The following is a 16,418-nucleotide window of genomic DNA, read 5'->3' as shown; positions in this document are numbered from 1 at the left end:
GGGTTTTATACTGTGGTTTCCATTATTTCCTCTAACTAGACAGCAGAAGCGGGAGATTTGAATCTTACTCATTTTTCTCTTCCATAGAGTCTTACTCCGATCGTTCAATTAATATCAGTGGAATGATTTAAAGAACATTTGAAAAACCACTCGGACAAAACCCTCACATTCGAACTTGTTCCAGCAGCCAAAAATACCCGCGGGCCACGGCAACACTGCGCAGGCGCAAAGGCAGATGGGCTTTCTCCAGAAGGGCTTTGCATTTGGCGCGAAATCCCTTTCCGTGGGCTGGGGCTCTTGGAGAGGCGCCGTTCATTGGTCAGGTTTGGCGCGAAATCTCCGGTTCCTGTGTCACGATTGGTTCCGGCCGTGCAGGTCGGAAGAGGGGGCGGGGCGGAAGCGGCGGCGGCGCGCGCAAAGCTGCAGCGTCTGGAAAGAAGCGACTTGTGGCGGTTGAGCGTGGCGTAGGCGAATCCTCGGCGCTAGGCAAATATGGACCTCGCGGCGGCAGCGGAGCCGGGCGCCGGCAGCCAGCACCTGGAGGTCCGCGACGAGGTGGCCGAGAAGTGCCAGAAACTGTTCCTGGACTTCTTGGAGGAGTAAGTCGGCGAGCGCCCGGGGCCTCGCCCGCCTCCGGAGCCTGCGGCGTCTGGGCCGGGCGGTGCCGTGTGGGCGGCGGGTGTTCCGGAACCTGGGGGTCGCGCGTCCGGGAAGCGCCTCCCCGCCCGCCCCCCAACTTTAGGCTCCGAGCCCGGCGGCCGCGAGGAGCCTGGGACAGGCTGGGTTTTTCTGGAGTAAAACCCATCTCGAGCCCTAAGACGCTCGTGCCCAGTGCTCAGCGCTTTGCTTCTGTCACTTGATGCTCACCACCCCGCGAGCCTGGTATTTGCACAGCCCCCGGTGACCGGCGCGGAAACCTGGGCTCGCTGAGTATAGTAACTGGGCCGCTGGGTGCGGCCAGGTCGAGTGGGAGGCCGAAGTGCCATTGAATCTCGTCGGTGCCCTGCTGGGCCACGCAGCCGGGAGCGTGGTGCTGGGGGTGCGCAGGGCACGGGCCACCCTCGCCTCTTGTGCTGATGAAAGTTTCTGCGTCAACTGTGGTTTGAAAGCTGCTGGGGGGCGGAGCCCTGCCCTGCAGAGAGTAGCTCACCATATCCCTTCTTCTGGGTCCCTTGCTCCCCTTTCCCTCTGGCCTTCCTTTCTTTTCTCTACTCTTCTTTTTTTCTGTGCCTCTGGGCTCCTAGCTTCATAACCCCAACCTCCTCCCTGGCTTGCCTCACCCACCGGTTATTTTTCCTGGAGCAGATACACCACGGCCTCCAGGATGAAGGGTCAGCAGTTTGGAATGGCTTTTGAAGTTCTTTTTTAGTAAAATATACATAACAAAGCTGACCATTTTAGCTATTTTTAAGTGTACAGTCCAGTGGCACTAAGTGCATTCACCTCGTTGTGCAGCCGTCACCACTCTCCCATCTCCAAACTTTTTTTTTTTTGAGGCGTAATTTAGCCCTTGTTGCCCAGGCTGGAGTGCAATGTCACCATCTCAGCTCACCGCAACCTCCGTCTCCCGGGTTCAAGCTATTCTCCTGCCTCAGCCTCCCTGCTATCTGGAATTACAGGCATGCGCCACCACGCCCGGCTAATTTGGTATTTTAGTAGAGATGGGGTTTCTCCATGTTGGTCAGGCTGGTCTTGAACTCCCGACCTCAGGTGATCCACCCGCCTGGGCTTCCCAAAGTGATTACAGGCGTGAGCCACCGTGTCCGGCTCCAAACTCTTTTCATCTTCCAAACTGACATTCTGTGCCCATTAAACACGAACTCTCCTCCGTTACCCTCTCCCTCAGCCACCGTCACCCACCACTCTGCTTCCTTTCATTATGAGTTTGACCACTCTAGGTACCTCATATAAGTGGAAGCGTGTAGTATTTGTCCTTTTGTGTCTGGCTTGTGTAACATAATGTCTACAAGGTTCCTCTGCGAGGTAGCATGTGTCAGAATTTCCTTACTTTTTAAGGCTAAATAACATTGTCTGTACACATTGAGTATCCCTTTTCTGAAACGCTTGGGACCAGAAGAGTTTGGGATCTTGGATTTTTTTTTCAGATTTGGAATGTTTACATTATACTTAACCAATTGCATCCCTAATTTGAAATGCTCCAGTGAAAATCATGTCAGCACTCAAAAAGCTTCAGATTTTGGACCATTTCATATTTTAAAGTTTCAGATGAGGGCTGCTCAACCTGTATATATACTGCATTTTGCTTATCCATTCAGTGGACACAGGTTCATTCCACCTTTTGGCTATTGTGAATAATGAGGTTCATTCCACCTTTTGGCTATTGTGAATAATGCTGCCATCTTAGGAAATTTTGGTATACTTAAAACCATAATTTAATTTCCATTTCACTACCTATGGCAATGTTATTGTCTGCCTGATAGTTCCTCCTTCAAAGCCCAGCTAAAAACTCACACCTTTGTGAAACCTTGTACACCTTTTTGAGAGGCACTAATCCTTTCTTCCTTAGGCTCCCAGGGTGCTGTTTGTTTTTCATTATCTCTGGCAGTGTAACACATTTACCTCTCAGCTACTTAGTCTGGAATTCAAATTCCATCCTCAACCCCACCTACCCACCACATCACATTACAAAGGTTTTTCAATAAACGTTTCATTTCAACAAATAATCTAAGTGCCTTGACTTTGCAGCTAGATGATAATGATGAGACAAATAATCTCTGTAGTTTGTTTAAAGAAATGCCAACTCCCTGTCACAAAATAAACTTTTAATTCACCATTGCTTGTGGAATAAAGTTCAAATTCTTCATCACTCCTCTTTCCTGTTTGTCTTACAAAAACACCCCAGTCATCATCCACACTTCTCCCCTACCTTCTCTGACTTAATCACATTCTTGGAATCATCTAGTCAGTCACTTCACCACCTGTTTTTATTTGAAATTTTTAACTCTTTCAGAAGCTGAATTCCAACGCCACCTTTTATATGTATGACTTGTAGATGTTCTGTTAGGCAGAATTAGTTTCTATTATCCTAGCACATTTCTTGTTCTTCTCATTAACAGGAACATCTTGTCTGTCTTCATTGCTTACATGTCTAACTCCCTAGACGCAGACAAAGTATTAGTTAACCCTAGGGCAGGAACAACACTGCCATTTTCAGCCTCAGGTACCTCTGTTATAGGGCTTTGCACGTAGTTGTTTAACAAATATTTTAAGGAGTCAGAACATGCTGTATATGGAGGAAAAATTGATTTTTTTCTTAAGGCGAATCTGCATATTATGTTTGAAAGAACAGAAATAAATTTGTATGATATCCTGCTTGGGCTTTAGAAGCAAAAATACCAGCAGCTTTATTTAGTGTGCCTGTTTCAATTTTCCTGAAGTCTTGGGCAGTGAAACACCTCATTTCCATGTATTCTTGTTTCTGTTCTGCTTCTTAAATCCCTAATTTGTTAGTTTGCAAATTCCCTACAGAAATGGAATCATTGGGTTTGAGACTGAATTTCTTGATTTAACATTTTCCAATCTTAATTATACATGACAGTAGTAAAAGAAGAGTTAGTTGTTGGGTTTTTTTTGTTAGTTAGCAGTTAAACCTCACAATTATGGTGGAAGGCAAGGAGGAGCAAGTCACTGATGTCTTACGTGGATGGCATCAGGCAAAGAGAGCTTGTGCAGAGGAACTCCTCTTTTTAAAACCATCAGATCTTGTGAGACTTACTATCAGAGAACAGCAGGGGAAAGACTTGTCCCCATGCTTCAATTAACTCCCACCAGGTCCCTCCCACAACATGTGGGAATTCAAGTCGAGATTTGGGTGGGGACACAACCAAACCATATCAGAAGGGAGGAGTAACTTGCCCCAAGTTACAGAACTGCCAAACATGGGCCTGTCTGAGCCTAGTTGTTGGACTTTAACCAATATTCTGAATTATCATTCAGGTTCTTTGTACTGCCTGTGTCCTTAATCTAGTTGACTCGAATGTACCTGCAGGTTTCAGAGCAGCGATGGAGAAATTAAATACTTGCAATTAGCAGAGGAACTGATTCGTCCTGAGAGAAACACATTGGTTGTGAGTTTTGTGGACCTGGAACAATTTAACCAGCAACTTTCCACCACCATTCAAGAGGAGTTCTATAGGTATGGGCATATTAATCTTCTTTACTTTGAATAGGGGTTGAAATCGGGGAAGCCAGCTCTTCTTGGACTGTAAGTGTTCACTTGTGTAGCAGAAGGGCAGCTTTCACAGTTATTTCCCACTGAGAAGAGGCGCTTTGATACTGCCAGTGGTCGTTTTAGTACTGCTCTGAACTTCATGTAGGCCTTTGTAGAGCCGAACTTTTTTTGTTGTTGTTGTGTTTTTGTTTGTTTGTTTGTTTGTTTGTTTTTTGAGACGGAGTCTTGCTCTGTCACACCCAGGCCGAAATGCAGTGGCGCGATCTTGGCTCACTGCAACCTCTGCCTCCCGGGTTCAAGCGATTCTTCTGCGTCAACCTCCCGAATAGCTGGGATTACAGGCGCCCACCATCACGCCCGGCTAATTATTTACATTTTTTAATAGAGACGGGGTGTCACCATGTTAGTCAGGCTGGTCTCGAACTCCTGATCTCAGGTGATCCGCCCGCCTCGGCCTCCCAAAATGCTGGGATTACAGGCGTGAGCCACCGTGCCCAGCCAGAGCTGAACTTTTTTTTTCAAATACAAATGTTGTGAAAATCTTTGCTTTCTATATAGTTTTCCCAAGAGGAAAACTGTACTTACTTACTTTTGTGTCATTCCATTCATCCTTTTTCCCCACAGGAATAGGTGTTTGTGTGGGTCCTTTTCTTGTACTGGGGATATCTTTACAGCATTGACGTTGTTGTACTTCTTGTTCCCTTAAAGTTTAATTTTGTTTTCGCTTATAAAAGTAATAGGTATATATTGTAGAAAATGGAGAAGAGTAAGGAGAATTAAATTGCTTATACACTTGTAATCCACCACCGTCATTAGCAGATCTGCTACAACAGAGTTCCAGGAGCCTTCCAAGTCTGCAAGTGCAGAGTTTTGTAAGGATCTTCTGTCACATTTTGATGTCTTTGTGTGTGTACTGTGTATGAAATTACTCAAATTCATATAAAATTTCTTAAACTCATACTAATAGCTCCAATTGTGGTTTTTTGGTAGAAATACTATGGTTAGACATTATATTTAATAGAAGGCTTTTATTTTGTTTTGACTTGTTATATATAGCAAGAAACATCTTTGCACACAAGACTTTGTATTAGGATTAAATAAATGTGACAGTCTATAGAAATAGAATCAGGTTAAAATAAATTGTGGACAGTTGTGAAAGATAAATGAAAACCCAGGGATAAGGAGGCACAGTCTCTTTCATTTCTTGGTAGATTAGGAGATGGAGGATTTGTCTGTGTTTCTGGTCATAGCTGATGATCAAGAATAATTGGAGGGGGTAAGTAAGCAACAGGATTTATTGTGAAAGCATGCAGCAGTAGAAATTATAGCACTGACAAATAAGGGAGAGGTAGACAATCAAGCCTGGTGGTAGAAGCAGCTGTGCCATGCCTCATGCACAAGCCAGGCAGCAGTTCTCTTTCCTGAGAGTAGCGCCTTTTTTAGAGGGTTTCAGACCCCACTTCTTAAACAAACTAAGCTGGAGTAGGTATTAGAAACATATCAAAAGGACATGCATACTTCACTCTCACCAGTCAAATGGAGCATTTTTGCCAATTTGTTCTCACATTAGTGCACAAATACTTCTGTCCTCATCTATTTCTTATCAAACTCACACCTGTAATCCTAACACTTTGGGAGGCTGAGGTGGATAGATCACTTGAGCCCAGGAGTTTGAGACCAGCCTGGACAACATGGTGAAATCCCATTTCTACAAAAAAAACCCCACAAAAATTAGCTGGGCATGGTGGTGCATGCCTGTAGTGCCAGCTACTCAGCAAGCTGAGATGGGAGGATCACCTGAGCCTAGGTAGATTGAGGCTGCAGTGAGCTGTGATCGTGCCACTGCACTCCAGTCTGGGTGACAGAGTGAGACCTTGTCTCAGAATGAAACCAAAGAAATAGACTGACTTGACACCTGACTTACTAAGTCATAAACAGCCCACAGAAAATTCACAGTATTGAGCATAATATTGACAAGATGATTGTTCAGCTAGTCATCTTGGACAGAGGAATGGCCAACAGTGTGGGTGCTGTATGATTATTTATGTGCTATATGATAATCAGGTATGGTATGACATTTTATATTTAGTGTTTTGGTGGGATAGGAGAGAACTGAAAGAGGGTCCTAAACCTAGAGTAGATAATAGAAGTGTCCTACACAGTTAAGTTCTAAGGTTTAGTTGTAACCAGATGAAATTCCTTAATCTCGGCTGTTGGTAGGTATGTAAAGGGAAGGAGGCCTTGGTAAACCTCTAAGGTATCAGCTGACTTTTTTGTTTTTCAGAGTTTACCCTTACCTGTGTCGGGCCTTGAAAACATTCGTCAAAGACCGTAAAGAGATCCCTCTTGCCAAGGATTTTTATGTTGCATTCCAAGACCTGCCTACCAGACACAAGTAAGAAACCCTTCTCTGGAAAAAAAGGAATTCACCAAATGGTATAGGTACCACTTAGCTGACAGTCAGAAAACTTGAGAGGTTGCCTTGATCTGCTATTAGCTGGCTATTTAACATTATACAAATCACTTTTACCTCCCTGAGCCTCAGTTTCCTTGTCTGTGAAGTCTTTTGGCTTAGGTTTTCTACCTAAATCATGCAAAAAATAGATTTGTTGCTGTAAAATTACTTTTTCATAATTGATAATCACAATAATTATAAAACAAGTACTTACAAAATTGATGCTGTAAAATACCAGGAGGAAAAAATAGTGGTTTGCATTCAGATTTTGTAGAAGGTTGACTTTTGTAGGAGTTACACCCACTTATCCAGAAAGTTTAGTGTTGGAGAAATGTATTTTCCTATGGAGATGGGATTAGATGTAAAGGGAGTGAAGCAAATTTTTAGGATTATCACATTTCAGGGCGCCTTTTGGGGAAATTTGGGAGAAAATTGATCAAAGGAGAAAATATGAAATTCTAGAAATTCCTGAATCTCTGGAAATTTTTGTCGGTTTAAATGCATAATTTTCAAACACCCCTTTGGCAGTTATTTTAAGAATAAATTTACTGGATAAAATTGAAGTGATATTTTGAAAAGTTAAACTACTGAAATTATAAAATTACCAAATTACTTCACATAAAATGGGTTTGTAAAGGAAGTGTTTCTGAACTTTGAGAACAAAATTTTTTCTCATGATAGGATTATTATGTAACACATGCTTTTTTTTTTAGAAATTGCGGGTAAGCAAAAAAGTATTTGCATATAAAACAAAAACAGGATCATTCTGTGTTTTTTTTTTTTTTTTTTCTGAGACAGAGTCTTGCTCTGTCACCCAGGCCAGAGTGCAGTGGCACGATCTTGGCTCACTGCACCCTCCACCTCCCGGGTTCAAACAATTCTCCTGCCTCGGCTCCCCGAGTAGGTGGGATTACAGGCGCCCGCCACTGCGACTGGCTAGTTTTTGTATTTTTAGTAGAGGTGGGGTTTCACCATGTTGGCCAGGATGGTCTTGATCTCTTGACCTCATGATCCGCCCACCTTGGTCTCCCAAAGTGCTGGGATTACAGGCGTGAGTCACTGCGCCCAGCCCGTTCTGTTTTATAATTTTAATTTTCATTTTTTTGGCATCCTTTAGTTCATTTATATATTTTGTTCTGGATACATATACGTCATATAATTTAGGAATGGGCACGTTGACTAAATTATTCTTATAGGAGAGTCCAAAGAATACCTTGTCTCTTGAATTTTTTTTTTAAACATAAATTATCTTTGAATACCCTCTCACTAAAATGGAAAGATTCTTAGTTAAGAGATGAATGTTTACTAATGGGACATTTGTCTTTAAACAGGATTCGAGAGCTCACCTCATCCAGAATTGGTTTGCTCACTCGCATCAGTGGGCAGGTGGTGCGGACTCACCCAGTTCACCCAGAGCTTGTGAGCGGAACTTTTCTGTGCTTGGACTGTCAGACAATGATCAGGGATGTAGAACAGCAGTTCAAATACACACAGCCAAACATCTGCCGAAATCCAGTTTGTGCCAACAGGAGGAGATTCTTACTGGATACAAATAAATCAAGATTTGTTGATTTTCAAAAGGTATTTATTTAACATCTGTTTAGATCAGAGTCCATCTATGATAATAATTCACTTCTAGGCCCTTGCAATAGCTTATTTAGATAATGTTCAACTCAATTTTTATGTAAGTTAAGCATCATCAAAATGACTACAAAGTTAAGCCCAAAACTGTTCATGTAAATTATAATTGTTAGTATATACATTTGTTTTAACTTTCAGTAACTTGGAAGTTCCTTAAGACTGACAAGATGTATTTGTCAAAGAATAAATGGTAACTAGATGGTGGTGGTTGTCATTATGAACTGGAGTTAAGAAAACTTAAAGAAATAGCAACTTGTTAGTGTAAGATTTCCATTTGCTGCATAGAAAGGAAAGCATGAATAGGACAGGCTAGCTTGGAAGCAATGAGGATTATCATGATTGAAGTAAAGGAGCCAAATTGGAGATCATCTGAGAGATGATTTGATGTGAGACCTGGAGGTACTTGGATCCCTAAATCTTAGGCTGAGGAGTTTGAGCCTATCTTAATAAGCAGTGGGAATATAGTGGGAAGGTAGTTTGTGTGTGTGGGTGTGTGTTTGTTTTGTTTTGTTTTTTGTTTTTTTTTTTGAGACAGTCTCTCTGTCACCCAGGCTGGAGTGCAGTGGCGCGATCTCGGCTCACTGCAAGCTCCGCCTCCTGGGTTCACGCCATTCTCCTGCCTCAGCCTCCCGAGTAGCTGGGACTACAGGTGCCCACCACCACACCCGGCTAATTTTTTGTATTTTTAGTAGAGACAGGGTTTCATTGTGTTAAACCAGGATGGTCTCGATCTCCTGACTTCGTGATCCGCCTGCCTCTGCCTCCCAAAGTGCTGGGATACAGGCGTGAGCCACTGCACCCAGCCTGTGTGTTTTTTTTTAAAAGGAAACTGAATAAGTCCGTGATGGGTTTAACAGAGGGTAATAGGCAATTTCAGTTACCTGGGCAAGAGGTGATGGATGGCAGTAGTAAGAATGAAGGGGACCCTCAAATTTCAGCAGGACTTAATTTTATGGGACATACAAAATGGAAAGAAAAGCTGAAGCAGCTCAAGTATGGAATAATTATTATCAGATGAATTTAATATTATTTATATTGCTCTGATAATCATTCTCCTTATTTGGCTTTCTTACATTAACCTGGTAGCTTATAAGATGCACATATTCTACCAACAGCTTTGGGTAGGAGATGTCTTATCTTATAAAGTATGAATCTAGATTGGGTCTTAGTTTGGGGGGGGAACACAACTGTATAAAGGACACTCTTGACAATCAAGACATTTGAAGATGGACTAGATAATAGAAGATATGTAATTTTATGAAATTAAATATTGTTTAATTATCTTGGTTGTAATAATGATATTGTAACAGGATTGTCTTTATTCTTAGAGATGAATGCTAAAATATTTAGGTATGAAGTTTCTTGATGTTCACAACTGTGTTCAAATATATAGTAAAAAAAACATGTATCTGTAAATAATGTTAGCAGTTGTGTTGAAGTGGAGGGTATAAAAGGTGTATTTGAAATTTTCTGTAAAATTATCTTAAAGCTTAGGAGAAGATGGAGCATGGAACAGATATTTGGAGTCATTTGAACAAAGAAAAAAATTATTTTTTAATGAGAGTAAAAGTGAAGTTTTTTTTTTCTCTGCTGCTTGAATCATCATGGAGTTTTTAAATAGATGTAATCTCTTGCCAAATTGAACTATTTGACTAAAAGGAGTTTTAGAGTAGATAATTTTTAGGATAAATGTTGGTACATGTGAAAAGTCTGCTAATGGGTCAGATAGTTTAGAACATGTCCGTGTTTGTGGTATTTAATTTAGATTATATGGCATCTGAAAGGGATTGCTTCTCATTCTTGGTTGGTTGGTTGTCTGTATTACAGGTTCGTATTCAAGAGACCCAAGCTGAGCTTCCTCGAGGGAGTATCCCCCGCAGTTTAGAAGTAATTTTAAGGGCTGAAGCTGTGGAATCAGCTCAAGCTGGTGACAAGTGTGACTTTACAGGGACACTGATTGTTGTGCCTGACGTCTCCAAGCTTAGCACACCAGGTCAGTAATCTGTGGCTCAAATTTAACAAATTCTCAGTTACCTAAACTGCAGAGTATCTAGCTTCCCACATCTTCATTGTCTTCTTTTTGGCTACCAATCAGAAGCTGAGGAACGAAGTGTGATGAGAATAAAAACAAATTGGTTTTGCCACAAATGGTGCTATTCTGAAAGTATTCAAGGCTTAAGTGAAGTCTTTGGATTTATAGCTTTCATTTATTTGAGCAATTTTGATGTTCAGCACCTTTAATATTTAAGTTGTGAAACAACCTATCATTCTGTTTCAGGAGCACGTGCAGAAACTAATTCCCGTGTCAGTGGTGTTGATGGATATGAGACAGAAGGCATTCGAGGACTCCGGGCCCTTGGTGTTAGGGACCTTTCTTATAGGCTGGTCTTTCTTGCCTGCTGTGTTGCGCCAACCAACCCAAGGGTCAGTCGTTTTGGGGGTTTTTGTTTGTTTTTGAAACAGTCTCTCTCTGTCACCCAGGCTGGAGTGCAATGGCAAAGTCATGGCTCACTGTAGCCTCCACTTTCTGGGCTCAAGTGATCCTACCATCTCAACCTCCTGAGTAGCTGGGATTATAGGTGTGAATCACTGCACCCAGCTAATAAAAAAAATTTTTTTTAGAGATGAGGTCTTGCTCTGTTGGCCAGGCAGGCCAACAGTGAGTCTTAGTAGAGTGACAGCTTAAGAAACACCTACCCTGAGGCTGCCACGAAATGATAGGATTCTGAAACATCTGGGCTGTCTCATCAATGTTGAGAGCACGGGATGGGGTTAAGATTTGATGAGTTTTAAAACCAAATCTTTTGACGTATGCCTTTCTGATCTTGAAAAAAAGTCTGATGTCTTACATAAAAGCTCAATGCTTTTAAGTGCAGTGGTACAAATTATCCACGCTGTTTTTTGTTTTAAAGTTTCACAGTTCCTCTGTTATTCTTCTGGAGGAAATACAAATAAAAAGATTTAGTAATCTGGGAAGTAAACTTCTGAGAATGATGAACCCCTGGCAGTATCATTCAGTTAACTTGAGTCTGTGTCATAAATGGGAGTTTGGAAAATAGTTCAGTATTGGAAAAAGGGAGTGAACATAATATTCTCTTATTTTATTTGCATCTTTATGTCAGTGATTAACATTCTGCTATGGCTTATCTCTTGAGCATTCAGGTAGCTTTTTTTCTGTTTAACTCACTGGACAAATGACATACCCTTAAGTGTCTTTGTTAACTGAGGGCTTACTAGTTTGGGGAGTTGTTTTTTTTTAAACCTTTACAGTCAATAAATTGTGAGGTTGACTTCCCACGCTATGTTGTGTTTGTAATGAAGTTTCTTCTCCTTTATGCTCTTTTGACTGCTTCTATACTAATGATTCTTCCTTTGTTCTCTACCATTAGTTTGGGGGGAAAGAGCTCAGAGATGAGGAACAGACAGCTGAGAGCATTAAGAACCAAATGACTGTGAAAGAATGGGAGAAAGTGTTTGAGATGAGTCAAGATAAAAATCTATACCACAATCTTTGTACCAGCCTGTTCCCTACTATACATGGTAAGAATTCCATCCATTTGTACCATAAACTTGAAATCAAAATAATGATTATAAACAGCCACAGGTGATTTCTGAAAGCACATAAATCAGACTGTGAAAGTTTTTAGTGGGTCTGAAAGAGGTCATTTACAAAAGGACAGGTACATGATTTCACTTATACGAGGTACCTGTAATGTGCAAATTCATAGAGACACGGTAGGATAGAGGTTATCAGTGGCTGGGGGAATGGGAGAAATGAGTTATTTAATGGATAAAGTTGCTATTTGGGATGATGACAAAGTTCTGGAAAGGGATAGTGGCGACAGTTACACAACATAATGTACTTACTGCCACTGAACTTATACACTGAAAAATGGTTAAAATGATAAGTTTTATTATGTATTTTTATCACAATTTTTTTTTTTAAGGAAAAGTTATTTTGTCATCTTATTTCCTGGCCTTATGACAGAGCTGCACTTAAGTGTGTTTCCATATGCTAGACTAGTCTCCTGGCCTTTTTGTGGTTGTAGTCTCCTGGCCTTGTTGTTGTTGGTGTGTGTGTATGTGTTTTAGAGAGACGGGGTTTTGCTATGTTGTCTAGGCTGAAGCACTCCCTCCTGGGCTAAAGCAACCCTACCTCCAGCCTCCCCAGTAGCTGGGATTACAGGTGTAGGTCACCACATTGGCTCTTGTTTCTCTTTTTATTTACCGAAATGGAGTGTTTATGATTGGTTACTTGTTCTGTCTATACCTTTGGCAGTTTCTTTCACATTTTCCTGACTCTTGGTTGCTAGCTGTGTTTTGAAGGCTATGACTAAAATTTTAGGCCTGATGGCTTTATCTTTGAACTCTTCCATCCTTGTCTTCCATACTCAATTAGGATTATGGTAAGAACTCAACCTTTTTTTATCTTTTTTTATTCTATTTTATTTTGAGACAGAGTCTCACTCTGTCGCCCAGGCTGGAGTGCAGTGGCGTGATCTCAGCTCACTGCAACCTCTGCCTCCCGGGTTCAAGCGATTCTCCTGCCTCAGCCTCACGAGTAGCTGGGATTGCAGGATTGCCCCACAACACTCAGCTAATTTTTGTATTTTTAGTAGAGATGGTGTTTCGCCATGTTGGCCAGGCTGGTCTTGAACTCCTGACCTCAAGTGATCCATCCGCCTTGGCCTCCCAAAGTGCTGAGATTACAGGCATGAGCCACTGCATCCGGCCCTTTTTTTCTATCTAAATATAAGTCAGAGAAGTTTTGTTTGTGGAAAGGATTTTTAGTTTTCTACCTGTTTTGTTTTGTTTTGTTTTGTTAGGGTCTTACTCTTGCCCAGGCTGGAGTGCAGTGACAGCATACATTGCCTACTACAGCCTCAACCTCCTGGGCTTAAACGATTCCCCACCACAGCCCCGAAATTAGCTGGGACTACAGGCGCCTGCCACCATGCCCAGCTAATTAAAAAAAATTTTTTTTTTTAGAGATGGGGTTTTACCATGTTGCCTGGGCTGGTCTCAAACCTTTGGGCTCAAGCAATCCTCCCGCCTTGGCCTTCCAAAGTGCTCAGATCTTCCAGAGTGATCAGATTACAGGCATAAGCCACCACACCCAGCCTAATTTTCTGCTTTAAGGAATGCCTTGTGTAACTTTGCATAGCGCTTTGTTGATGGAGTTGAGAGTCGACAGTTCCACAGAAAAATGTTTCTTTTCATAGCACAGTGTTCTTTTTTAAGAAAATTGTTTTTCCTTCTTATTGGATTTATGAACTAAGCAGCTGTAAATTGCATTCAGCATCTTATTTAATCCACATGAATTCAGTTAACATATATTTATTCAGTGCTGGTCACTGTAGGTGATAGAAAAGTGTTATGAACCATTTCCTCAAACTCTTCACAGAACTATAAGAACTGGCATTAAAAAGGACTAGCAAATGTGGTAGGCCTTGGTGGACATAGTTCATTTATCAGGAGAGATCTTTGAGGGCTAAAGCATTGGGTAAGGTTTTGTGTAGGAAGTAGGACTCATGGACAAGTAAAGGCTCTTAGGATGGTGAGCACTGGCACGGTGACATCTGTGGTGTAGGAGAAAACATTGGAACAGTGGTTTAGGTGACTAAGTCCACAGAACAAGAACCAAGATCGGAAGCCAGGTGTTACTACTCCAGTTTTATGCTTTGCTTTAGCTGACTCTGCCATTCGGTTGGTAAACATGCCTTTACTGTTTCTTCTGAAAGTGTTTAACTTCATGTTGAAAAATTAGTTTTTCATCTGTAGCTTCTTTTCATTTCAGGCAATGATGAAGTAAAACGGGGTGTCCTGCTGATGCTCTTTGGTGGCGTTCCAAAGACAACAGGAGAAGGGACCTCTCTTCGAGGGGACATAAATGTTTGCATTGTTGGTGACCCAAGTACAGCTAAGAGCCAATTTCTCAAGTAAGCGTTTGCCTGATACAGTGTTGCAGGAAAAAGTGTACATAGTTCCCAGGCTGGCTGTGCTACCAAGAATGCAGTCAGTATGGCCTTACTAGGAGTGTAAATTATGACTGTGTTGAATATATAATTCTCATAGATTAAAGTTATGGCAACATTGTACAATTTTTTAGAATAGGGAAAAATTGCCTGTAATACCAATCTCACATTGAACTGTTTAGTCTTTGTATAATAAATTTGTATAAAATTTTATACAAATTTTATTATTTGTATAAAAATATGAATTATGTATTTTCATTATTGTAAATCATATTATACATACTTGTAATTTCAATTTTCTATAAACATTTTTTTCCATGTTTCTTTTCGCATGGAAGAATCTCATTGAGTTTGTCATTTTCACAATTGTCTTTTTTTGTTGGTATACTATAGCTTACAAAATCATTTTCTTAGCCCTGTTAAATTTAACAGGATAGTTTATTATAATAATTACCCATATAGATGCAGTGAACATCATAATGTTATATACATTTTTTGTTTGTTTCCTCTGGGTAAATTGCTAGATACAGGATTGTTGAGACTAAGAATACAAACATTTGTAAGGTTTTAAAATAGGATGTACTGGCCGGGTGCCATGGCTCACGCCTGTAATCCCAGCACTTTGGGAAATCAAGGTGGACGGATCATGAGGTCAGGAGATGGAGACCATCCTGGCTAACACGGTGAAACCCCGTCTCTACTAAAAATACAAAAAATTAGCCGGGCGTGGTGGCAGGCGCTTGTAGTCCCAGCTACTTGGGAGGCTGAGGCAGGAGAATGGCGTGAACCCAGGAGGCGGAGCTTGCAGTGAGCCGAGATTGCACCACTGCACTCCATCCTGGGCAACAGAGCGAGACTCCATCTCAAAAAAAATAAAAATAAAATAGGATGTACTTTCCAAAGGGAATGCTGCTATGAGATATTTTATGTTAACTTTGTCAGTGTGAACACCATTTTTGACTGTTTTTAGAAGCTATAATAAATATTTGATTACTTTCAAACTTTTAAGAAACTTAGGGCCCAAAATAAAAGCAACAAGTTTCTGAGCACCTGCCATGTTCTCAGTGCTGTATATGTGTTATGTCTTACTCTAGCAGCACCCAGACAGGCATGTGTATTATTCCCTTTTTTTTCAGGGAGTCACAACCTCTCCAAGCCTACAAGAAATTTGCCCACTTTCTTGTAGGTGAAAGGTGACACTGAGCCATGAATATTAAAATTCAGATACAGTTGCCTGCAAAACATGTGTACTTCATACTACATCAAGCTGCATGTGTCTTCATGAATTGCTTAAGCTCTCAAATGTTCTTTCAGTAATTTAAACTCTTCTGCTGGTTTTCCTGGGAAGAGTGCTGTATAATCACATATTAATGAGTCTTTATGTGATAACCTTGAACAGGCACGTGGAGGAGTTCAGCCCCAGAGCTGTCTACACCAGTGGTAAAGCGTCCAGTGCTGCTGGCTTAACAGCAGCTGTTGTGAGAGATGAAGAATCTCATGAGTTTGTCATTGAGGCTGGAGCTTTGATGTTGGCTGATAATGTAAGAACATTTTACACTCTTCAGTATAAAGAAGTCAGAATACCCCTACCCTATCAGTAAAGGCCTATAAGTTACCATTAAAAAGATGTCCTTAAAAACAGCATTCTCAGCTGGGCGCGGTGGCTCACACCTTTGTCCCAGTACTTTGGGAGGCCGAGGTGGGTGGATCACCTGAGGTCAGGAGTTCGAGACCAGCCTGGCCAACATGGCGAAAACCCATCTTATCTACTAAAAATACAAAAATTAGCCTGGCATGGTGGCGGGTGCCTGTGGTCCCACCTACTCAAGAGGCTGAGGTGGGAGGATCACTGAGCCCAGGAGATGGAGGCTGCATTGAGCCAAGATTGTGCCACTGCACTCCAGCCTGGGCGACAGAGCGAGACTCTGTCTCAAAAAAACCAAAACAAAAAAAACCCAAAATTCTTTAGTAAATAATTCATAGTTTTCTTCATCTAGAATTTAAAATTGTGATAGTTGATCAGCATGTCCTGAGCACGTGTGTTTGCTGTGACTAGTTTAGATCGGTAGATGTGTATATAAGTTATAGGTATAAAATCAATCCTGAGTTGACACAAGGTTTTGATGTTGAGTACAAGTACAGTAAGTGTATATTT

At 41.4% G+C, this 16,418-nt stretch overlaps 1 protein-coding gene across 1 annotated transcript in view; it reads left to right on the top strand.

Moving 5' to 3' along the window:
- The first annotated feature begins 369 nt into the window (after nt 1–369).
- MCM6 (minichromosome maintenance complex component 6) overlaps nt 370–16,418 on the top strand; it is a 36,757-nt gene continuing 20,708 nt past the window's right edge. The window contains exons 1-9 of the mRNA XM_001154732.6: nt 370–599; nt 4,010–4,156; nt 6,477–6,587; nt 7,979–8,228; nt 10,116–10,281; nt 10,567–10,712; nt 11,678–11,828; nt 14,086–14,227; nt 15,663–15,804. Of these exons, the coding sequence (XP_001154732.3) occupies nt 493–599; nt 4,010–4,156; nt 6,477–6,587; nt 7,979–8,228; nt 10,116–10,281; nt 10,567–10,712; nt 11,678–11,828; nt 14,086–14,227; nt 15,663–15,804 (1,362 nt within the window). The 5' untranslated portion in view covers nt 370–492. The remainder of the gene's footprint in view (nt 600–4,009; nt 4,157–6,476; nt 6,588–7,978; nt 8,229–10,115; nt 10,282–10,566; nt 10,713–11,677; nt 11,829–14,085; nt 14,228–15,662; nt 15,805–16,418) is intronic.

This window comes from Pan troglodytes, chromosome 13, assembly GCF_028858775.2.
Source record: "Pan troglodytes isolate AG18354 chromosome 13, NHGRI_mPanTro3-v2.0_pri, whole genome shotgun sequence".
NCBI classification, from domain to species: domain Eukaryota; kingdom Metazoa; phylum Chordata; class Mammalia; order Primates; family Hominidae; genus Pan; species Pan troglodytes.
This window is presented reverse-complemented; position numbering and strand designations above follow the sequence as displayed.